Here is a 23,918-nt window from a genome sequence, read left to right as displayed (position 1 = left end):
TATAAAATAATATGTATAAATATAAAAATTCATAGCGGTTGATTTTTAGTTTATATGCATCATTTTTTCATATCTAACTTAATATGTGAGTGTGTTTACTTATCATCTACAAATGAACATCTCATCTCATTTACAAATGAACCTATAAATTATCTGAAAAAAAAATTGATTTAATCATGCTTAGAAAATTTACATAAAGCAATCATGGAGTAGTGGAAAATACAAGATGTTTATGAAGAAAAATTAAACAAATTTCAGTCTCAGTTCCTTTCTTCTATCTTGTTAGAACAGGGTTAACGTGTTGGTCACATTAGAGGGATACTAAAGGAAAATCATCAGCTGTAAACGAAACCATAGCAAATGTATGTATATGTGACTGTGATGCAGATTAATTTATTCTTTAATTAATCTCTGGCATTCAAAAAAGAAGAATCAGTGTCAGTTACAATTGCACTAGTTTCACCAACTGAGATACCGTAGCTTGGAGTCTCACTTATCTCTCTCTCTCCCCTATGTTGTTGGTAATGTTGTCTCATCATCTCAAATTTCTTCTCATCCAATAAATCATTTGTGCCTGGCATAACATCTGGAACAACTGTGCTTCCTTCAAGCATGCTTACCACTGAAGCCATGGTGGGCCGGAGCACCGGAGAGGCATTGGTGCATAGAAGAGCCACTTTGATCATCACCAGTGCCTCCTCTTTGTTTAAGTCTTCACCCAACCTCCCATCAACAAGTTCCAACAGATTGCCTTTTTCTTTCAAGAGATTTGCCTGTTAAAGTAAAACTCAAACAGCTTTTGATTCTAAATTCAGTCACCAAGTTGAAACAAACAAGCCATTCTTTTCCTCTCATTTTCCTTTTGGTACATCAAGTCCAATGAATTTACAGCAAATTTCATTTTATGTTTTAGTTTTGGTGCAAGAATGTTGCCATTTTTATCAGTGAAGCAATACAAGCATCATAGTGAACAAGATTTTGTAATATTTGCCTGGATAGACACCAGAATTTCTAAAAGTATGAAACACTGATCACATATACATGGACAACTTCCATTTCAATTACTTCAAGAGTTTTTAGAATGCATAATAAATGCATATATGTTGTTGAAAGTTGAACAAGATTCAGTATACAGTTTCTAGACAACAAAATATGCTGCCATTCTAAATAGTCTCAAGGGCAATTAGATTAACATGAATGTTAGGCATTAAGGTTGCATTTGTTTACAAGTACGGGACACTGCGAGACAGGGACACAGAGACATAAAATCGTATTGGGCAGATGAGACATAGACAGAGACATTGTGTTCAAAGACACCGAATTAGTGTATCTTGTATCCATCCTAACAGGAAAAACACATAGATACTAACAAGAGAAACAACTTATTTTTCATTTTTTCTTTCATTATTCTTGTTAATTTTTCATAATTATATTTTTTATTATTTTATTTTTCTTCTCAAATTTTTTGAATGAAAAAAATAAAAATAAATTGAACTTTCATAATTTGTTCTAGCTTATCACCAAACCAAATATAAGAACACTAATTTTTGTGTTTCTATTCTTTGTGTCTTATTCTCAATGTCTTGTTTTGTACTATTCTCAGAACCAAACATAGCCTAAGAAAGCATGAGAAAAGAAGTTACCCAATCAAGTAGAGAGAAGAATTCATCTGTGGGGTTGGTAAGCGTATTGCTCTTCCCACTAACTATTTCCAAAGCGACTATTCCAAAACTATAAACATCAGCTTTGTCCGTCAAATAACCATGCATCGCATACTCCGGAGCGATGTACCCACTGCGACATTGCAAATTCATCAATTACAGAAACCAGAGCACAATCATTTTTCATTTTAAATCCAAGATAAGTAGGGTAATCCAAAACTGATGAGGTATTGTTTTCTTTCCAGTTGAAACAAATGTATGAAATATAATTTGGAAAAGAACAATGTAAAACAATATGAAAAATATAACTCACTAAGTTCCCGCTATTCTGGTGCTTATGTGTGTTTTGTTTTGTTCATCAAGCTTGGCCAAACCAAAATCTGAAATCTTCGGGTTGAGATCTTTATCCAGCAACACATTGGTGGCTTTAATGTCCCTATGAACGATCTTCAATCTTGATTCTCCATGAAGGTAAGCCAAACCTTTAGCAATACCGACACAAATCCTCTGTCTTGTTTGCCAGTGTAATCTCAATTCAGTTTTCCTGTCATAATTTCCATCTGCAATAAATATAGTAGCATCTACTCATGAATATACTACCAATACAACATTAAAAAATTTTAAGAGAAAAAGCAGTGACACTTGAACTTAGGGAGAGAAATCACCGAATAAAGCATGTGCAAGGCTATTATTCTCCATGTATTCATATACAAGCAACAACTGATCCTCCTCCATACAAAATCCATAGAGTTTAACCAAGTAAGGGTGCCGCAAGGCAGAAATCATTCCAATCTCATTTATAAACTCACGATTCCCTTGCACTGATTTATCGGAAAGTTGCTTAACTGCAATTCTTGTGCCATCTGATAAGACACCCTGCATTTTGTGGCATGGAATTAATGTTTTGAAAAGTTTTTTTTTTTTGGGGGGGGGAGCATTTGTCCAGTTACAGTGGATCTTCTTTCATCATGTTCAAGTAAAACTATTGGACAGTGTTTTAAAATCAACCTTGTACACAGGACCAAATCCTCCCTGTCCAATCTTGAAGGCTCTATCAAAGTTGTTTGTTGCTGCTCTTATTTGCCTTAATGTGAATATGGTAGTTTGTGAGTTTATGTCCTTGAGTTCTGCCATCAGAAGCAAACAAACATGTTGTATAAGGAATGTTATACATCATTAATAATGTATATATGTTCGTAGATCTGACATTATATTGGATAATAATGGCCTTATTGGATCCACCATCTCAATGCTGTTACTTTAACAAGCAAGATGATAAATAAAATTAATAGGTACATGACCAATTTATTGGAAACAATTTTAAATTCAGCGGAAGCAAAATTCTATTGTGTGTATGATACTCTTGAGTGTGTCGTTGGAAAGGTTGGTAATTATGATAACCAAAGTTTTTTATGGGTGATGATTACCTTTAGGCACTGAACTTTTTTGTTCAAAACAGTGCTTCCACCAAAGTATGCCAAAAATCAATATGATAATAATTGCTCCTGCAACAACAATGGCAACAATAGCGCCTACAGACAAGCCACCACCATTCACCGAAGGAGGAGGTGGTACAAAATCTGCTTTGTTACATGTAAGAACTTTAGATAAGATTAGATAATGGAGGAGATGGCACGAATAAGAAACTTTGAACAAGTACAGCCCACCTGGATCAACAGATATAGCTGATATAAGAGGACCGTATACTGATCCAAATGGAATAGTAGTTGTCCCTTTTCCAGCCCAATATAAACGGATCTCCAAGGCTTTAGCATTCACAACAGCAGTGAAATTTTTTATTACTGCCTTCCCAACACCCCCTGCTTCCTTTGCAATATTGAAATCCTTCAACACTAACTTTCTCTGCAACATTAAAATCCATATGCTTCATGATTAGTACGGCATTCAAATTCAAACTTCATGCCTTGATCTGGTTAGGAGAAAATGATTTATAATAATAAATCCTCCAATGAATTTAAATCTGGCATCATTAATTTTCTGAGACTAGTACTCTCTAAAGACATTTGTTGAATAATAAACATCACATTTCCAAAGGTATGAAAGTAATGCAACCATGCACCTGAATGTAGATGTCAAATACACGCGTTCCCAGACTGCTATATGTTTTATCATCTGTAAACATTATCTCCGCAAAATGAAGATTTACTGTGTAGTTTCCATTTCCCAGGCAAAATGCATAATAAGTCAGAGAAACGGGAGAAACACGTGCATCCCTATACAGTTCATCATTTTCCATTGCAAGTTTATTTGTAGTAGACCATGTGTAGTAGTCTGCACGACCACTGTCGAAGAAGTGACCGGTGGTAATGAGTGCCCAGTTTGTTCCTTCAGAGAGAAATCTTGCTGGTCCAGTCGTACCCGAATCATCATCATATGTCTTATTTCCAATAGAAACTACTTGCTTTCCACCACAATTTATATAGAGAGAGTACCAAGCTAGGATAAGCAGAAATCGGTGAGCAGCTACTAAGGGAATCAAGCAGCATTAGAAACTAAAAATAGAGAAAAGGTATTTATTAAAATTATTTATTTCTACTCTGTGTCTGTTGCTTCTTTTTATCTTCCCTTTTAGGAATGAATGAAATCTTAGTCTTGAGTTTGATCCTGAATGTTGTTAGCCCCAAAAGTTTAAGGTTTCATGTTTTGTTCCTGACAAGAACTTGATAGCATCATTCTAAACTCAGCAATCATAGAACCTAACACATTCTTCATGAAAGTATGGCAAAACGTGAAAGGCTAATCTCCATTTCTCCTTGTGCCTCAAACTTGAAAAATATATAAATACATTCAAAGCTAACATATTCCAATGTTCAAGTGACACTTAATTCTAAAGGAAATACTTGATAAACTTACTTTTAGTACAGCCAGTGTTTTGCAGACATGAAATATTTCCTCTGAAAGAATAATAGGAGGGAAGGACACCAAAAAAATGTCAGAGCGTTTATAAGCATTGTAAATTCAATAATGAAGCCTGGTGAGTATTAACTTACATGCTATTGCCATTCACGGAGGATGCAAACAAGTTCCTGTGGAAAATGTTTTATGGCTAGAATCAGATATACTTCTAAAATTTTACACACATAAAGAAGAAAGAAGAAAGTTAAAAATGCATAAATGCATGGATACTTACGTGCTTCCCTGTTGACAACCTGGCTCCTCTGACTTTCTTATGCTGAAGTTGTTAAATGAGAGATCTCTAAATAAAGTTCATGGAATGGGTTCAGAATCTAAGAAGCAGCAATACATTATATTTATGTACTATATTTATTGACTTCATAGAACATTTATTGCTTAACAAAATCGTAACAATATCTGATAGACATCCATTCTAGCATCAATTCTTGTCTAACGCATTTTCCCTAGGTCATATAGAAATTTAAACCTATTTTTAAGGGTAAGTGATTTATTTCAACAACAATATATGTCACTAGCAAGACATTTATTTCAACAACAATATATGTCACTAGAAAGACATAAGCTTAAGATGTGTTAAGATTTATAGTACTCATGCACTACTTCCCCCATTTATTTACTACAAATGTCACCAGTTTGATATCAAATTGGTATATCTTCATGAACCAATTGTTTATAATATAGAATTAATAGAATGGAAGGGTATACAAGGCTACTTTTTTACTTGTATAGGTGGAGCACCAAAAATCTTGAAAATATTTCCTTCAAAGTGCTTCAGTTGCTCTGATAACACAACCCTAGACCATATTATGATGAACCAAAAGCATAGTATGGCACGTTACCAAAAAGTTGCCTTTTCTTCATATTCCAAAAAACATGCTTTATACTTTATACTAAACAGAGAGAGGGAGGGAAAATAAACCGAGCATATATGAAAGTGCAATGAATGGTTCAAGCTTCTGGAGATACTCTCAAAATTTATGTATTTTGAAATTTGATAAATGCCAAAGTTGTGTCTTTGTCCAATAAACAGAGTTGAGTTGAAATCTTGAGGATATAAAGCACAATCATATCAGCTAAGAGTTCCCAAATGTGTAAAATAAAAAATTCATATTCACTCAAAGGAGAAAAGGAACAATAACTAGTGTAAGGGCAATATTTAAAAAGACAAAAATAAAAATGATAAATTTAATTCAAGGAATAGTGTACTAGCATTTGGAAGACAACTTACACAAAATCTGGTTTAGATATCCAATCGGGCAGTGGTCCAGTTAGAAGGTTCCTAGTTAAAAATCTATCAAAACCAAGATAAAGATGTCAGTTCATAGAGTTTAGAATTGTTTATGAACTAAAACATCAATAAATAAGCTCATCCAATTAATTTTTACAGTCCCCAAGGTCTCTTCTATTGCCTTAATCGATTCCACTTCACCAATATCATTTTTAATGCAGTTACAAACATGAATCAATTACCCAAATGACAGTTCTTCTATGAAACTAAAAACATACTGGTAATGCTACACAAATTCCAGTGATACTTTTCATGTTATTTCAAATGATTGGATCATATTATTAGCAAAAAGACAAATAAGATACAATCTTATTTGAACAAGATAGTACTCAATACTTTCAATGACACAGTCCTACTTTCCAAGGGGAGCAATGCAGCTAGAGCTATCTGAAAATTGTACTTCCAAATTAAATGGAATAGCACCACCAAGCTAAAGAAGACCTTTTCCCCATTTAGGTGTAATCCTATAATAAAACAAGGACAGCATCTTACAGCATGTCCATTTTCTGTAGTTCAGCAAAGCTGCTCGGAATCTGCCCACTTATTTTGTTGTAGCTGAGATCTCTGATAATGAAATTATATCAACAATGTTATAAAACAGAAACAAAAGATGGTTCTTAATTCTATATGCTGCAAAAGAAGAAAGATGTTGCAGTTCTTCACCATATTAATGAGAAAAAAAAAAAATCAATCCACACTTACAGAACTTTCAAATTAGTCAAGTTCCCAAGATTTTCAGGCATTGCTCCAATAATATTGCAACTCCTCAACATTCTGGGAAACATATAATACTTCTCTTATTTACAAAAGCAATGAGGCACGATTATCACTTCTTAATTTAAATAGTTGAAAAATTTTCCTTGGAAAGAAATTGACTCACGCAGTGAAATAGTACTCACAGTGTTTGCAAATTTGTGATTCTATCAAGTTGGGGAAAAGGTGAATCGGATCCATTCAAGTCACTAATTCTCCTGCATATATCATATTCTAAACATGGTCAGAAAAGCTTTGTTTCTTGTTTGTTTTTCTTTTTTCTTTTTTTTTTTCCTTAAAATGAACTTGCTTTTAAAAGCCGGCAAAAATAAACCACTTATACTTACAAGTCAGTAAGGTTCTTCATAAGTGAAATTCCTGAAGGAATTGGTCCACTGAAGCCACTACCCTGGATTACCCTATATTTTTTTAAAGGAAAAAGAAAAACAACATTGAGTCATGAAAAGTTGACAATAATGAATAAAACAATAGAAAAGCAGTTGACGATCACAAAGCAAAAGGGAAAAATTTTCTCACATTGTCTCAACACTTCTCCAGTTCTGAATAAAATTGGGTATTGATCCAGAGAATTGATTGTCACCTAGTCGACTGCATTACAAGATGGTTAAAAACTTAAAATTAAATACTAGAATAAAATACAGTCTGAAACAAAATAGGTAGAAGAAAAAAGAAGGAAGCTCACATGTTCTTCAGTGTAGTGAGGTTAGCAAATGATGCAGGCAACTCTCCAGTGAAATTATTGGAAGTAAGAAGTCTAAAACCAATCAATCAAAGAACAAACCATATATTTAAAACTTTAGAAGTAGAAACCAATCAGTAAAATAAATAATAAAATGGTAACACATTGATTTTCTGAAATAATAATAGTAACAATTGTAAAAGGCTTACAGTGTTTCAATTTGGGGAAGGCTCCCAAGCTCCATAGGTAGATTTCCAGATAATTGATTGAACTCCAGGACCCTATCCACTAAACTTTAAGTTGCTCCCAACAATTTCCATTGGAATGAAAAAAGGAAAACAGAAATGCTCTGTTGGAAAACCAGAAACTTACAAACTTTTGAGAGTGGTTATATTTCCTAGTTCCTTTGGGATTGAACCTGTTACTCGATTTCCATAAAGAGAACTGGCAAAAGGGAACATTAATATTTAATATTAGAATCATGTTTCATACGAAAAGCAAAAGACAGTTAACAACTTCAAACTAAAACAACATGCACATGAAAATGATGTAATGAAGAAATTATTAGATTTACACCCTCTTAGTGTCCTGTAAAATTCTACTAACTCATTTCAATATTTGACAAAGTTTAGATCATAAGCTAACTAGTAGTAGACATTATCATGAATCATGAACCATGATTGAAATGTCAAGCACTGAATGGAATTAGTATAACCGTATCTGATGGGCTAAGAAAGTGAAACATTTCACACTAAAAATATCTATAATCATATGCTCTACACAGACCATGCTACGATGCATGGGATTGAACTTCGCAGATCATGCATCAAGGTAATCCAATGGTATAAATTTGCATCCTGCACCTTAACGCAAAATCACTCTCACACTATTCAATACCTTAGTGCACAATGCACCAACTTCAACTTGGTGCATCTAAGACATTTTCATCTTCCTCATACAAGGAAGAAAAATATGAGAGACTAAATTAAAGGAATGAGAAAAAGAGAGAGAGAAAGAAATTACATGTTGACAAGATTCAAGGAACTCCATTGCTTTGGAATTGTGCCGTTAAGGTAGTTGAGGGTGAGATCACTATAACAAACAGTGAAAACCAAGTGAGAGCAAAGATAGTGATGAAATTTGAAAAGAGAAACAGAAAATGTGAGTGTGGAACTAACATTTCTTGTAGGTAAGGCAACCTTGCAAGCTGTGGCGGAAGACTACCAGAAAGATTTTGTGATTTCAGAACTCTGTATAGGCCATATATTTTTTCATCAACTGCCATACTCGCATGTCCCATCACACTTGTTAACGTATTTATTTTTGAAAAGGATTTTTTTTATTGATTTTATACATTGAGAATATAAAATAACAAACCATAATACTAAAATTCAAGAAACGGACAATTTATTATGCATAATTCTGTTTGTTAGTTATCATGTTGGGTGGCTACTTCCTATGAGGTAGCATCTGTCTAAACTTCCATTGGGCTGCATAACAATTCTTAGGGTTTAGGATAATTTATTTGGAATTTTGTTTTCTAAAATAAAATTTTTTATGATACACTTATGATATTTAGCTATAGAAACTATTTTTACCTATGTGACTCTACCTAACAAGTTTTACATTGCTAACGACTAGAATTTAAACTCAAAATATTTTACCTAATTATTTAACACTAGAAGCGAAATATTGTTGAATGTGGATCTAGAAGCAACGCTTACATGCTAACTACATGGCAGAGAGTGTGATTAGAGAAAGAACAATCACAAGTTACTGCATTTAGTTCTGAATAAGATTTTGAAGCAGGGGAAGTCCAATTCCTTTCTCCGCTACATGGATCTACGCTGAAGTCCCAATCCTTCTTCCCAAGCGTGTTCCCAATCTCTTTGAGAACTTCCACTGAATTCACAATATCAATTTTATAATAATTAAGAAGCAAATCAAAGTCACCATTGTTCGTGTGAAACTTAAATAATATACATGAAAATAAAATATATATATATATATATACATTTGTTAATTACCTTCCTGTTGTTTTAGAGTGGCTCCAGAAACTAATGGTGATGCAAGGAGGGAGAGAAAGAAGATAGTTATGAGTTTCATGCTTTGAAGTTTGAAGTTTGTGCAAAATTTGCAGGGACTTGAAAGTAAATAAGTTAGGCAATTAAGCATAGAAAAGTGCAAAACAGCAAATGGTTTACGGTTCTACTAGCAAATTGGAACACAACACAACACATGCTCCTGCACAAGAAGCTCATTATAATAATAATATATATATTATCAATCATGCTAGACTAGGTGTTCATAAAAAAATTAGTTGCTAAATTATTTATATAAAATGTATATTAAAATATAAAATATATATTAGTAAAGACTAGAGCAGGAACTTTTTCTGTGTCCACACCATCCTTAAGCTGTGTTTGACACTTTGACTACTGTTCGTTTCTCTCAGAAAACGAATGCACAAATATAAAGATACTCGTAAACACAAACAATATAGATGTAGGTAAATATATGTAATTTATTTAGTTGTTAAGTTAGTAATAAAAAAATATAAATTTATTTGTCATTGAAAATCAAATTTTATTTCTGATAAAAAGAAAATTATTGGTGATAAAGATAATGACAATTTTATTTGTCATTGAAAATCAAAATTTATTTCTGATAAAAAGAAAATTATTGGTGATAAAGATACTGACAATAGAAAATAAAATTTTAAGAATTATAAAAAAAAACAATTTTAGTAATAATTTGTAAATCTCATGTTTAATATTTACTTAACTTTCTAACAGGACAACAAATACAATATTATATTTTAATAAATAAATAATAGACGTATATTACTGGTTTCTATCTTTGATATAGAAAAGAATATTATTATTTTTATAATGTCATTTATTTTTTTTATAAACTCATACAAATATACAATGAAAAAAATCATGTGTAGATTGGCATTAAGAAAAATAGAAGTGTATTGTCATTTTTTTCTCTAATAAATATAAATAACAATCAAACATAACATAAATTATCAAGTAAAATATTTAAATATTGTATATCTATGAGGTCATTTCACTTGAGATTTTTTTTTTTTAAGTTAAAATCATTTTTTTTAAAAATTCAAAATTTCATGTGAAATTACATGAATAATTCATTATATATTATGTACATGATATAATACTTTGGTTTTACTTGTAGACAGCGTTTGCAGACATTATTGGATCGTGGTACTATTAAATCTGGTTTATGGCCTCAGTCCACGCCTAAGTTTACCGTTTACGGATGTGGCCCAGCCGCCCAGGCCTAGAACATTGAAAAGTAAATAACGGGTGCAGTTAATTTGATCAAGAGTTTAAGAATAAAGGACCATTTTGAGAAAGAAAATTGAAAAAGTAGGAGCAAGACTTTAAAATTATGTGGTATTTTTTTTTTTGTGACTGAACATAACACAAAGAAAAAACACCTAAGAAAAAGAGTAGCACTCCTCTCTAATAATAATGTCTAAATTATTAGGGGGTTGTAACCACTCTAGGTACACCTGCTTGTTTAAAGCAGCAGTCTTAGCCATTAAATCAGCCGCTCTGTTTGCTGTACGCTGGATGAGCACTAAAGTAGCTGTCCAATTGCGCTGAAGCATCTCTTTGATTTTGCCAAGCAGATCAGAGTCATTCGTAATCATGCTGGTTGTGCCTCGCGAAACAAGAAGAAATGCATCAAGATTATCAGTTTCACATATGACCTCTTTACACTCGCAATCCCAAGCCATAACAAGCCCTCTCCAAATAGCATGAAGCTCACAAGAGAGAACACTAGAAAGAGGTATACTGGCAGAACAACCTTTCATCCAAATTCCCATGCTGTCTCTAATAATACATCCAAAGCCCGCTAATTGCCCATTTTCAAAAACGCTTGCATCGCAGTTCACTTTACACACATTCATTGGAGGTGGTTCCCAGTTATATTGCAAAGAGGAAGGAATAATATGTTTTTGGTTGGTAACAACCTTAGAGAAATCGCGAGCAGCATGTTGAACTAAGTGAACAATTTTCTCCTTACTCCATGGATCATCTTGATGGAAGATGTCATTGTTCCTATCCCTCCAAATCCACCAAAAGGCCGCTGCAAAGAGAAACTCATTTTTGTTGAGGTTAGAACGAATCCAAGACACAAAATCCAAACTAGAGTCCTCAGCGGTCATTCCCAAATTTAAGCTAATCCAAATCTGACGAGCTTTTTGGCAAGTCCTAAAGCAGTGGTTAATATCCTCTAGAGCAAGATAACATCGCTGACAAAAATCAAAAGTAGCAAGACCTCTTTGAAACCGGTAACTAGTTGTGGGAACTTCGTTGTTGAGACAAAGCCAGAGCAGACACTTTATCTTCTCCGGTATTCTCAAGCGCCAAAGCCAAAGCCAATTTTCATTATCGTTCCAGCCAAATTTCTTCTTCAATAGCCATTCATACCCGCTTTTAGTCGAGTAGGTGATAGTATTTGAGTTTGTCCAAAACCAACCTGTTTTATCTCCTGCCTGCTTGATAGGATCAAAGAGCATCAAATCAAGTTTAACTTCTTCCGGAATCATTGTGCAAAGAATATCCCACTGCCAATGTCCATGGTACCAGACATCTTCTAGCTTCAAGTGAGAATCAGAGATGTGTACAAAAGGAACCAAAGGAGCTAGCGTTCCACATGGTCGCCAAGCATGATACCAAAAGGATTGAGACATCCTGCCTGTACACCAATCAAAACCATCACGAAGCTTTTCTATTGTCTTATAAATCGCTCGCCAAGTGCTTGAAACATTATTAGAAAAACTGGATGAAAAGCAAGACCTCCCAGATAAATATTTTGCCAACATAATTCTTACCCAAAGCTTATCATTATTATGCAGTAATTGCCAAACAAGCTTTCCTAATAAAGCAAAATTTACACACTGGGTATCTCTAATTCCCAAGCCTCCATATTTTCTTGGAGTGACAACTTTGCTCCACTTGACATAATTTAAGCATCGCTCCCCCACCTTTCCCTTCCACAAGAATTGTCTAAGCACAGAATCAATCTTTTGACAAATCGAAGTAGGAAAAAGAGTCACTTGCATCTGATAAATAGGAAGAGAAGAAGCAACAGATTTAATTAAGCAAAGCCTGCCTGCTCTGTTAAGGAGCCGACCTTTCCAACTAGCCAGCCTATTCTTGATCTTCTCTAAAGAGTCCGAAAAAATAGACCTAGCAGCTCGAGGATGGTTAAGGTTCACCCCCAAGTATTTGCCTAGGTCACTAGTAAAAGGAATATGAGAAACACCAGACAACATTTCCTTCCTTCTATTAGAGATATTTCTAGAACAAATAGCTTTAGATTTTTCAATGTTAACCTTCATACCTGAAGCTTTGCAGAACAACTCCAAGGTGTGCACAACATTCCGAACTTGATTTTTCTTCGCTTTACAAAAAAGGAGGAGGTCATCTGCAAACATCAAGTGAGAAACTCTAGGTCCTCCTCTAGAAACAGCCACATCATCCCAAATACCCTCGTCAACTTGTTTGGAAATGAAGCACGCCAATCTCTCCATGCACAAAACAAATAAATAAGGAGAAATTGGATCTCCTTGCCTGAGCCCTCTGCGAGGTTGGAAGCTGTCCAATCTATTCCCATTCCAAAGGATGGAAAGATTTGAAGCCTGAACACAATTCATTACAAGCCGAATAATTAGAGAAGGAAAGCCAAAAGATTCAAGAGTGTGCTCAAGAAAATTTCAATCAACTCTGTCATAAGCCTTTTCTAAATCAATCTTAAAAGCCATAGCTCCTTTTCTAGACTTTGTCCGCTTAAGAAAGTGAAGAACTTCTTGGGCCACAATAATATTATCAGGCGCTCCTCTACCATGTATAAACCCTCCCTGAGTTGGGCTAACAATCTCATCCAAAAAAGGTCGTAATCTATTAACCAGCACTTTAGTCACTAGCTTATAAATAGGGGTGTGCATGGTTCAGTTTTTTCATAAACTGAACTGAAACTGCACCAAACCATTTTAAATGGTTTAGAAACTGAACCAAACTGCTTTGTCATATAAGAAACTGGTTTTAAACCAGTTTATAATACAGTGCACCAGTTTAAACCAGTTCATAAAAATAAAACTGGTTTTAATTAAAAAAACCAGTTTAAACTGGTTTATGCCTAAAACTAGTTTTCACACCCTCTCTCTCCCTCTCTTCCTTTCCTCTCTCTTTCTCTCTCTCTCTCCTTCCTCTCTCTCTCTCTCTCTCCCCTTTTCTCTCCCTTCCCCTCTCTCTCTCTCCTACCCTCCTCTCTCTCTCTCTCTCTCTCCCCCTTTTCCCATTCTCTCTCTCTCTCCTACCCCCTCTCTCTCCCTCCTCTTTCTCTCCCCTTCCCCTCTCTCTCTCTCTCCCCCCTCTTTCTCCCCCTTCCTCTCTCTCTCTCTCCCCCCTTTCCCACACTCTCTCCCTTCTCTCTCCCTCTCTCTCCTTCCTCTCTCTCCCCTTTTCTCTCCCTTCCCCTCTCTCTCTCCTACCCTACCCTCTCTCTCTCCCCCTTCCTCTCTCTCTCTCTCTCCCTTCTCTCTCTCTCTCCCCATTTTCCCATTCTCTCTCCCTTCTCCTCTCTCTCTTTCCTCTCTCTCTCCTACCCCCTCTCTCTCTCTCCTTTCACTTTCTCTCTCCCCTTTCTCTCTCTCTCTCTACTTTCTCCCCCCTCTTTCCTTTCTCTCTCCTCTTTCTCCTCCCTCTCTCCCTTCTCTCTCTCTTTCCCCCTCCTCTATATCTCTCTCCTCTTTGTCTCCCTCCTCTCTCTCCTCTCTCTCTCTCTCTCTCCATCCTCTCTCTCCTCTTTTTCCTCTCCTCACTCTCTTCTCTCCCTCCTCTCTATCTCTCTCCTCTTTGTCTCCCTCCTCTCTCTCCTCTCTCCCTCTCTCTCTCCATCCTCTCTCTCCTCTCTCCTCTCTCTCCTCTCTCTCTCTCTCCTCTTTTTTCCTCTCCTCTCTCTCTCTCCTCTCCATCCTCTCTCTCTCCCTCCCATCTCTCTCTCTCTTTCTCTCCCTTTCCCTTCCCGTCTCTCTTCCTCTCTCTCTCCTCTTTTTCCCCCCTCTCTCCCTTCTCTCTCTTTCCCCCTCTCTCTCTCCTCTCTCTCTCTCTCTCTCTGTCTCTCTTCCTATCTCTCTCTCCTTTCCCTCTCTCACTCTCCCTCTCCCTTCCCGTCTCTCTTCCTTTCTCTCTCCTCCTCTTTCTCCCTCTCCTCTCTCTCCCTCTCTATTCCCTTTCTTTCTCTCTCTCTCCTCTCCCTCCCCTCTCTCCCCCTCCCATCTCTCTTCGTCTTTCTCTCTCTCTCTCTCTCTCTCTCTCTCTCTCTCTCTCTCTCTCTCGCTCTCTCTCTCTCCTCTCCCACTCTTTCCCAATTCCTTCCTCTCTCTCTCTCTCGTCCCTTCTCTTCTTCTTCTTATTCTTCTTCTTCTTCTTCTTCTCTCTCTCTCTCCCTCTCTCCCTCCTTCATTTTCCTCGCTCTCCCCTTTTTCTCTCTCTCTCTCTCCTTCTCCTCTTTCTTACCCTCCTCTCTCTCTCTTTTTTCTCTCGCTCTCTCTCCATGTCTTTCCTTTTTCTCCCCTCTCCCTTGCTCTCCCTCCCTTCCCCCTTCTCTCTCTCTCTCTCTCTCCCATTTTGTTTCTCTCTCTCTCTCTTCCTCTTTCTCTCTTTCCCTCTCCTTTTTTTTCTTTTCTCTCTTTCTCTCTCCTATTTCTCTCTCCCCCTTCCCTTATTTCTCTCTCTCTTTCTCCTCTTTCTTTCCTTCCCTTTCTTTCTCTCTTTTCTCTTTCTCTTTCAACCTTCTCTCACTCTATATCCCTCTTCTCTCTCTCCCCCTCTTTTCTCCAAAATAAGAGAGAGAGAAGGTTCAGAGAAAAAGAGAAGAGGGGGAGAAGAGAGAGAGAGAGAAGGGAGAAAGAGAGAGAGAAGAGAGAGAGAGAGAGGGATATAGAGTGAGAGAAGGTTGAGAGAGAAAGAGAAAAGAGAGAAAAGAAGGGAAGGAAAGAAAGAGGAGAAAGAGAGAGAGGAGGGCGAAGAAAGAGAGAGAAGAGGAGAGAGAAATAAGGGAAGGAGGAGAGAGAAAGAGAGAAAAGGAAAAAAAGGAGAGAGAGAGAGAGAGGAAGAGAGAAGGGAGGGAGAGAGAGAAAGGAGGGAGAGGAGAGAGAAAGAAAATGGGAGAGGGAAAAGAGGGAGAGAGAGAGAGAAACAAAATGGGAGAGAGAGAAAAGAGGAAGAGAGAGAGAGAGAGAAGGGGGAAGGGAGGGAGAGCAAGGGAGAGGGGAGAAAAAGGAAAGACATGGAGAGAGAGCGAGAGGAAAAAGAGAGAGAGAGGAGGGTAAGAAAGAGGAGAAGGAGAGAGGGAGAGGAAGAAAGAGGAGGAGAGAGACAAGAGGGAGAAAGAGGAGGAGAGAGAGAGAGAGATAGGAAGAGAGACGGTGAGAGAGATAGAGAGAGAGAGAGAGAATGGAGAGAGAAGAGGGAGACAAAGAGGAGAGAGAGGGGGGGGAAGAGAGAGAGAAGGGAGAGAGGGGGAGAAAAGAAGAGAGAGAGAGAGGAAGAGAGACGGGAAGGGAGAGGAAGAGAGAGAGAGAGACGAAGAGAGATGGGAGGAGGAGAGAGGGGAGGGAGAGGAGAGAGAGAAAGAAAGGGGAAGAGAGGGGGAGAGAGAGGAGAGGGAGAAAGAGGAGGAGAGAGAGAGAGGAAGAGAGACAGGAAGGGAGAGGGAGAGAGAGATGGAAAGGAGAGAGAAGGGAGAGAGAGAGAGATAGGAAGAGAGATGGAGAGAGAGAGAGATAGAGAGAGAGAGAGAGAATGGAGAGAGAGGAGGGAGACAAAGAGGAGAGAGAGAGGGGGGAAAAAGAGGAGAGAGAGAGGAAGAGAGACGGGAAGGGAGAGGGAGAGAGAGAGAGGCAAAGGAGAGAGAGAGAGAGAGAGAAAGAGAGATGGGAGGGAGAGGAGAGAGAGAGGAGAGGGAAAAAGAGGAAAGAGAGAGAGAGATAGGAGAAAGAGGAGGGAGACAAAGAGGAGAGAGATAGAGAGGAGGGAGAGGAGAGAGAGAGGAGAGGAAAAAAGAGGAAAGAGAGAGAGAGAGAGAGGAGAGAGGAGAGAGAGAGGATGGAGAGAGAGAGGAGAGAGAGGAGGGAGACAAAGAGGAGAGAGATAGAGAGGAAGGGGAAAGAGAGAGAAGGGAGAGAGGGGGGAGAAAGAGGAGAGAGAAGGGAAAGAGGGGGGAGAAAGTGGAGAGAGAGAGGAAGGGGAGAGAGAAAGTGAAAGGAGAGAGAGAAATAGTATGTAAAAACTAATTTTAGAGTTTAAATAAAACCAGTTTTAATTTGGTTTAAAACTAAACTGAACCATAAAAACTGGTTTTTAATAAACTGGTTTTCATAAAAACTATGGTTTCAGTTCAGTTTTTTATTTAAAAAAACCGGTTTATTTAGAACAGTTTCAGTTCAGTTTCAATTCAGTTCAGTGAAACCAGTTTTTTTGCACACCCCTACTTATAAATTACATTACAAAGGCTTATTGGCCGAAAATCCTTCAATCTAGTTGGAGGGTCGCATTTAGGGATAAGAACAATCAAAGTTTCTAACAAAGAATGGCTTAAAGTCTCTCCTAAGAATGCTTTCTGAACAGTACGCCACACCTCATGACCCACCACATCCCAATATTCCTTGAAGAAAAAAACTTGAAAACCATCCGGCCCAGGAGCTTTGAACGAGCTCATATTATCCAGAGTTTCTTTAACCTCCAACATTGTTACTGGTTTAGACAAATTATCACAAGCATCCTGGCTAAGAGATGGCATAGGAATTTCTCCCATGCAATTAACCTCAACAGGCTCAGTAGAGCAAAAAATATTTTTGAAAAAATGAACGACCTCTCTTTGCAAAACTTCCGGATCATCAGACCAGGACCCATCACTGACCAGTAACCCATGAACCTTGTTAGATTTTTTTCTAATGATGGTTTGCATATGGAAAAAACTAGTATTTCTATCACCATACCGAACCCATTGATCTCTTGACTTCTGGTACCAAAGCAATTCTTCCTGGGCCAAAACTAGATTATACTCAGCTCTCAATTCTTCCTCTTTGTGCTTCAAAATCGGATCATCGTCAGCCTCCATTTTTCGTTGAATATAATTCAAATAAGCCTCCAATTCCCTCTTTTTAATAAAAATATTGCCGAAGACCGTAGAGTTGAATTCCAACGAAGCTTCTTGAACCCCCAACAACTTCCTATGGATGCCAAAGTCTGTACTATTCCAAGATTTCTGAACAATGGCCTTGTAATCAGGATGCGTTGCCCATGCCGCTTGGAATCTAAAAGGCCGGTTTCCTTTCTTGATAGGAACTCCTTGACATCGGATAAGTAGGGAAAAATTATGTGGTATTTATTTAATTTTGATGTATTGATAGTATAAGTATTTTATACAGTTGTATAATCACATTCATTCTTTTGGATGATTCATTCACGCACGATATAAAAATTAGTTATTTTGACTAATGTGACATTAGGTAATTGGATATATGTGTAAAATTATTTTACACTGATAGTGCATCAAAATTAAATTCTTAAAGATAATTGTAAAACTTGAATTCTATTAGAAATAAAACTATATGTTTAAAGATGTAGAGATTTAATTCAAATTTAACAAAAATTAAACTGAATATAATGAAATTATATCATTTTTATAAGATATATTATAAAAAAAGCTTTTGAACCGGTATTTTGTCCCAAAAAAAAACAAATAAACTTTTAACCAATTTACTTGTTTTTCCAAATTCTTAATTAGTTTATGTCAGCTAATTTTTACACTGAATTAGATTAATAAAAAAAATTTTATTAATCCAATTGAACTAATTGGTTCAATTTGATTTCAGATATTTACTATATTTTCTGCCAAAAATAATCTTTAAGAATAATTGAATTTTGTTTTTCAAAATTGAGTGTTTTAGAATCAATAATAATTTACTGGTAGTAATATATAATAAGAAAATGAAAAGAGTTACAATGCTGTACTCTAATATGCAAAGCCACAAGCTTACATTTACAAATATGGCAATGACAGTAAAAACTTACTAAGGAGACCCCTTACTAAGGCCCATGATATATGGCAATAATTTGCCAGCTTATTATCATCAATTTCAGTGGAAAAGTCTTTAATTGACCCTTCTATTCTATGGGCATGGACAAGACATCCTGCGTTGTCCGAGTAAATTCCGGAACCTCTATGATTTGATTTACAATATGGCTTTGTGTGTTTGGATTTACTTTGGACAAACTTAGTTTGAATTGAAGTAATTTTGTAGAATTGATTTTGAGTAGAAGTGAGTTTGTGCTAATATGATTTATGTTTGGCAATTTTTACTAAAACTAATTTTGATAAAATAAATGTTATTTAAATAATATTAGTTAAAATCACTTCTAAATAAATAATTAATTAATTACTAAAAAAATATAATATTAAATTATAATATTATTTTTTTAAATATATTTAATTTTTTTATATTTTTTTAGTATTTTTTATATAGTATTTTTTTATAGTACTCTGTTTTAGTATATTATAATTTTTTATTATTATAATAAAAATTAATATTTATTTATGAAATTAAAAATAACATATAAAAATTGATAACTTTTTAAATATTTTTTATAGTAAAAATTAATATTTATTTATTAAATTAAAAAATATATAAAATAACATATTTTAGTACTCTTTTTAAGTATTTTTAATAATCTTATTTTTATTATTATTTTAGGTTCTAATTTTTTAAAAGTTATATTTTTATTATTATTTATAATTAATTTTTTATTTAATTTATCATTTTTAATAGGAACAATAATATATATTATAAAAAATTAAAATAGTAAACAGTGCACAAAAATTAGAATAATTATTTTAATATTCTCAGTATTTATTTAAAAAAAATTATGAAAAAATCAATAATAACTAGCAATAAATCTAAACGTAAGTTGAGTAAACGCAGAAGTTATAATTTTTTGCTTCTAGTGAACGAGTTTTTGGGATGCAGAATCACGTTGGCGTTCAGAGAAGAAAAATTGCCAAACATCAAAGAACAGCGTTCAAAACATTGAAACGCACTTTTATCCTCTCCAACGTGTTTCACAAACACACCCAAAGGGTATAATACATTTTTCATTTTCGTTTGGGTAAATACCCTTTTCATCCCATGACCTTTTTTCTTGGATTATGTTATACATCTAAATATTTTTTCATTCAAGTTTTATTCAAGTAGGTCCAATACCAACAAAAATCACTCTCATTAAAAGAGTGTCATTACACACGCTTTATCTTTTCCTCTCCCGCGCTTCTTCTCCTTCTTCGTTATCGTCATCACCAACAACACCAACCTTTTACTAATGGATTATTTTTTCAATCGAATTGAATGGAATGCAATTGCTAAATTGAATTGAATGGACGCAGGTGTTCTGAATCTAAATTGAATTGATAATTTTTAAATTGTAGATAGAAGTGTTTCGAATTTGATTTTATATAATGGATTATGTTTCGTTCATTCAATACAATACAATTGTTTCACCATGAGTACGTGTTCGGTTCATTATGCAGAAAGCTGTTTGAATTTGATTTTATATAATGGATTATGTTTCGTTCATTCAGTACTATACAATTATTTCACCATGAGTACGTGTTCGGTTTATTATGCAGAAAGCTGTTTGAATTTGATTTTATATAATAGATTATGTTTTGTTCATTCAGTACTATACAATTGTTTTACCATGAGTACGTGTTCGGTTCATTATACAGAAAGTTGTTCGAATTTGAATTTATATAATGGATAATGTTCCATTTATTTAGTACTATACAATTGTTTCACTATAATAACATGTTCGGTTCATTTCTGTTATGCACAATTCAAAACTCTTCCTCTTTACCTTCTACTGCTTCTTCACCAGGGAGAGAAGGAGGAAAGACAAAAAAATACAGCAGCAACAACAACAAAAGAATGACGATAAGGAGAAAACACGTGAAGAAGAAAGAACACGAAAAAGAATGAGGAGAATGAGGAGGAGGATGAACGCGAAGAAGAAGGCGAAGAAGAAGAAGATGCTTCGTGCGTAAACGAGCGTGAAAAGAAGAAGAAGAAGAAGAAGAAGAAGAAGAAGAAGTGTAGGAGAAGAAGAAGAAGAAGAAGAAGCGTGGGGAGAAGAGAAAAAGAAGAAGAAGAGAAGAAGCGTAAGGGAAGAAGAAAACGGAAAAAGCGCGTAACCTAAAATTGCTTGGATGAACTTGGATGCCAAAATTGTTTGGATGTAGAGAATATCTCTTTTCTGTGAGACATAGCGCACTTTAATCATTCTTAAATCTCAAGTAGGTCCTCATCCATTAAGGAAAATGGACAAATCGACCCCTGCTACCGGATGGCAACCGGTTGTCCATTGACATGTCAGGTATCAGTGCCATATGTCAATTCCAAATGATTGCAGAGACTACAAATCCCCCCTCTATCTCTTCTTCCTCCTTCTCCTTCTCATCCTCCTCCTCCCTTAGTCTTTTTCTTCTTTTTCAGACCCATCATCATCATTATCTACCTCCACAGTCTTAAAACTCTTTTTTTTAGTAAAAAATTTCAGAAACACTAGCTTGTATTAATTTCCATAGACATGACAATTCACAATAGTGGAAAGTAAAACATTCAATTAAGAAGAAATTGTGGTAGCATACTTTTTCAGGAAAAAATTCAAGAAAGCAAGCTTGCTCTTGGCACGTTGGTACTCAGCGTCGAGGCCAACGAGTTCCCTAGACTTCTTGGAATCTTCCTGAGACTTGTAGAGCTCAGCCTTCAACTCCATCATCGACAATGCACGCATGCCCTCTATGGCGCGGTGCTTTTTCGGCATTATGGACAATTCCATTAGCCATCCAAGCGACTCAACCACCATCCTCTTCTTCCCATTCCCTTCTTCCCTCATTCCACTACCTAATTCGAAAAGATTTGGGATTTTCTGATTTTTTTCAATTTGAGAATTTCAATTGCTAGGGATTCTTTTGCGCTAATTTCATTCATGTTGCTTTTAAGGTTTAGCTGGTTTGGTTCACTAAGACGGACTTAAATAAAACGGGTTAGTATGTGCAGCCATTGATGATGAGTCAAAAAAAAAAGGAAAAGAAGAAGAGGAAGAGGAGTAAAAGGAGGAAGAAGAGATAGAGTGAAGATTTTTGGTCCCTGTAATCATTTGGAGTTGACATTTAAAATTGTTACCTGACATATCAGCGGGCAACCGGTTGCCATTCAGTAAGAGGGTCGATTTGTCTATTTTTCTTAATGAATGAGACTTGGTTGAAGTTTAAAAATGATCAAAATATACTATATTTCACGAAAAAAGGTCAAGGGCTGAAAAGGGTATGTACCCTTCTCGTTTTAATATAATAATCATTAACAATTTTTGCTTTTATCCTCTACAAAATGTTAAATTCAGTAAACAATAAAATATTATATATAAGTTTATGTTATAATAGTTCTAGTGATTATACAATTTTAACAATACTAAAAAAATGTTGCTAAAACTAAAATAATTCTTTAATTTTGTAATATTTGAAAAAAAAGTTTGTAAAAATATATAAAATAATATGACATTAATTTTAATAATATTTTTTAAATATTGTCAAAAACTCAAAATTACATAATCATCATGATTACTATATAATACCACCAAAAACTCTACTTTGTCTATATGAGAGTTAAAGAATTTTTTCATATGCAACGTGAGTCTTATATACTAAGAACTGATTGCTCTTAACATAGCATGACTCTAACTACCATAGTTATTAGGAGTAAGAATTATTTGTGTAATATAGCATTGCTTCTACGCTCATTACACCGTGTACAAATTCGTGATCCGAGTAATCTGTCCACTGCATAAGAAATATCAAGTATAGTATTTTTGAGATAAAGCAACCTTCCATCAATTGATCTTGCAATTTTCTATCCCTATAAAATATTTCAAATCACTAAGATTCTTGATTTTGAATTTGGCATCTAAAATCCTTTAATTGCATCAATTTCAGCAATGTCATCACCAGTCAAAACTAGAACATCAATATACACGAGGATAACAGTAAACTCGCTTGTCCTAGTTTTAACAAAGAGGGAATGATCATCATCACACTTCTTGTAGCCTGCAGCAATTAGTGTTTGGGCTAACTTGATGTTCCACTACCTGCTAGCTTGCTTTAAGCCATAGAGGAACTTTTGTAGTTTAAAACAAATCTTGGTTAGGAGGTGTTCAATCCGCATGGAAGCTTCATGTAGACCTCCTTATCTAAGTCGCTGTGTAAAAATACAGTGTTCACATCCAGCTACTTGAGGTGTCACTTCTTGGCTGCTGCAATTGCTAAGATAACTCTAAGAGTAGTGAATTTTATCATTGGACTAAAAGTATCCGCATAGTTCACGTCCTATACCTAAGTGAACCCTTTGGCTACCAATTTGACCTTGTGCCGCTCAATTGAATCATCCAGATTGAACTTGACATGAAAAACTCACTTGCACCCAACAACTTTCTTGTCTTTTGGAAGTTTAGTGAGCACCTAAGTTTGATTTTGGTATAAAGCTTTCAATTCAACTTGTATCTCCTCTCTCCAACAACATTGAGTAGCAACCTCTTCATAGGTACTAGATTTCGAATTGGCCAAAATGACAAGGGACAAAGATCTGTACTTTGGGGTGATAAACAGTGTGAGAATGGATACAAAAAATAAGATGATTTGTCACTAGCAGTGGAGTTGGTTATCATGCAGTGATAATCTTTCAAGTAACAAGAAGTTTTTTTTATGGTAAAAAGGTGAGAATGAGTATAAGGCGAAGATATAATGCATGAATCATAAATGAATGGATCAATACATGTATTTGATACAATGTCAAGTGGTAAAATTTGAAGTGCAAAATTAGAATTTATGTTCTCATTTGCTGCAAAATTTGAGAAAGAAAGCTGATTTTTATAGAATGTGACATACCAAAAACAAAAATTTCTTTAAATGTTACATTAATTAATCTAAGACCTTTGGTCCCAACTTGAAAATCAAAAAAGACATATTTTCTTGCTCGTGAATCAAGTTTGGACCTTAAGGTGGTAAGTGTGAATGCATAGGCCAAGCATTCAAAAACTTTTAAATTCGAGATATCAGCTAGTTTTTCATATAGCAATTTGTAAGGAATATTATTTTTCAAACTGATATTTGGCAATTTATTTATTAGGTGAACAGCATGAGTCACTGCAAAGTGTTAAAAGTATTTTGGGACATTTGATTGAAAAAACAGTGCCCATATGACACCTAATATATGTTGATATTTGCGTTTCACAATTCTATTTTGTTGCAGTGTTTTTACACAGGAGGTTTGGTGTAAAATTTCACTATAACAAAATAGGATTTGAGAGTGAATTCAAACTCATTATCTATTCTTGTGCATTTTATTTGCTATTCAAACTGCACTTTAACATAATTCACGAATTTTGGAACAAGTTGAGAAGCTTCTAATTTAGTTTTCATAAAAAAGACC

General features: G+C 35.3%; 1 protein-coding gene across 3 annotated transcripts; it reads right to left on the bottom strand.

Moving 5' to 3' along the window:
• Window positions 1-392: 392 nt before the first annotated feature.
• On the bottom strand, window positions 393-9,640 carry LOC107613206 (putative leucine-rich repeat receptor-like serine/threonine-protein kinase At3g14840). Of its 3 annotated transcripts, none has more exons than XM_016315096.3 (24): window positions 9,367-9,640; window positions 9,064-9,241; window positions 8,518-8,589; window positions 8,363-8,431; window positions 7,712-7,783; window positions 7,549-7,620; window positions 7,343-7,414; window positions 7,177-7,248; window positions 6,987-7,058; window positions 6,786-6,857; window positions 6,589-6,660; window positions 6,379-6,450; window positions 5,827-5,889; window positions 4,813-4,878; window positions 4,673-4,708; window positions 4,536-4,576; window positions 3,742-4,118; window positions 3,329-3,524; window positions 3,089-3,241; window positions 2,670-2,788; window positions 2,327-2,537; window positions 1,975-2,221; window positions 1,644-1,794; window positions 393-773 (listed from the first exon to the last, which is right to left on the bottom strand). In XM_016315096.3, exons 1-24 carry the CDS (start codon window positions 9,512-9,514, stop codon window positions 405-407), a joined length of 3,072 nt encoding a protein of 1,023 aa, XP_016170582.1. In that variant the 5' UTR covers window positions 9,515-9,640; the 3' UTR covers window positions 393-404. The 3 variants fall into 3 exon arrangements, with proteins under 3 accessions (XP_016170582.1, XP_088352746.1, XP_016170581.1); XM_088496620.1 differs by having other exon boundaries at window positions 3,089-3,193; XM_016315095.3 differs by having other exon boundaries at window positions 3,089-3,524.
• Window positions 9,641-23,918: the final 14,278 nt, after the last annotated feature.

Source organism: Arachis ipaensis, chromosome B8 (assembly GCF_059453495.1).
Source record: "Arachis ipaensis isolate K30076 ecotype BB chromosome B8, ASM5945349v1, whole genome shotgun sequence".
In the NCBI taxonomy this organism is placed as follows: domain Eukaryota; kingdom Viridiplantae; phylum Streptophyta; class Magnoliopsida; order Fabales; family Fabaceae; genus Arachis; species Arachis ipaensis.
This window is presented reverse-complemented; position numbering and strand designations above follow the sequence as displayed.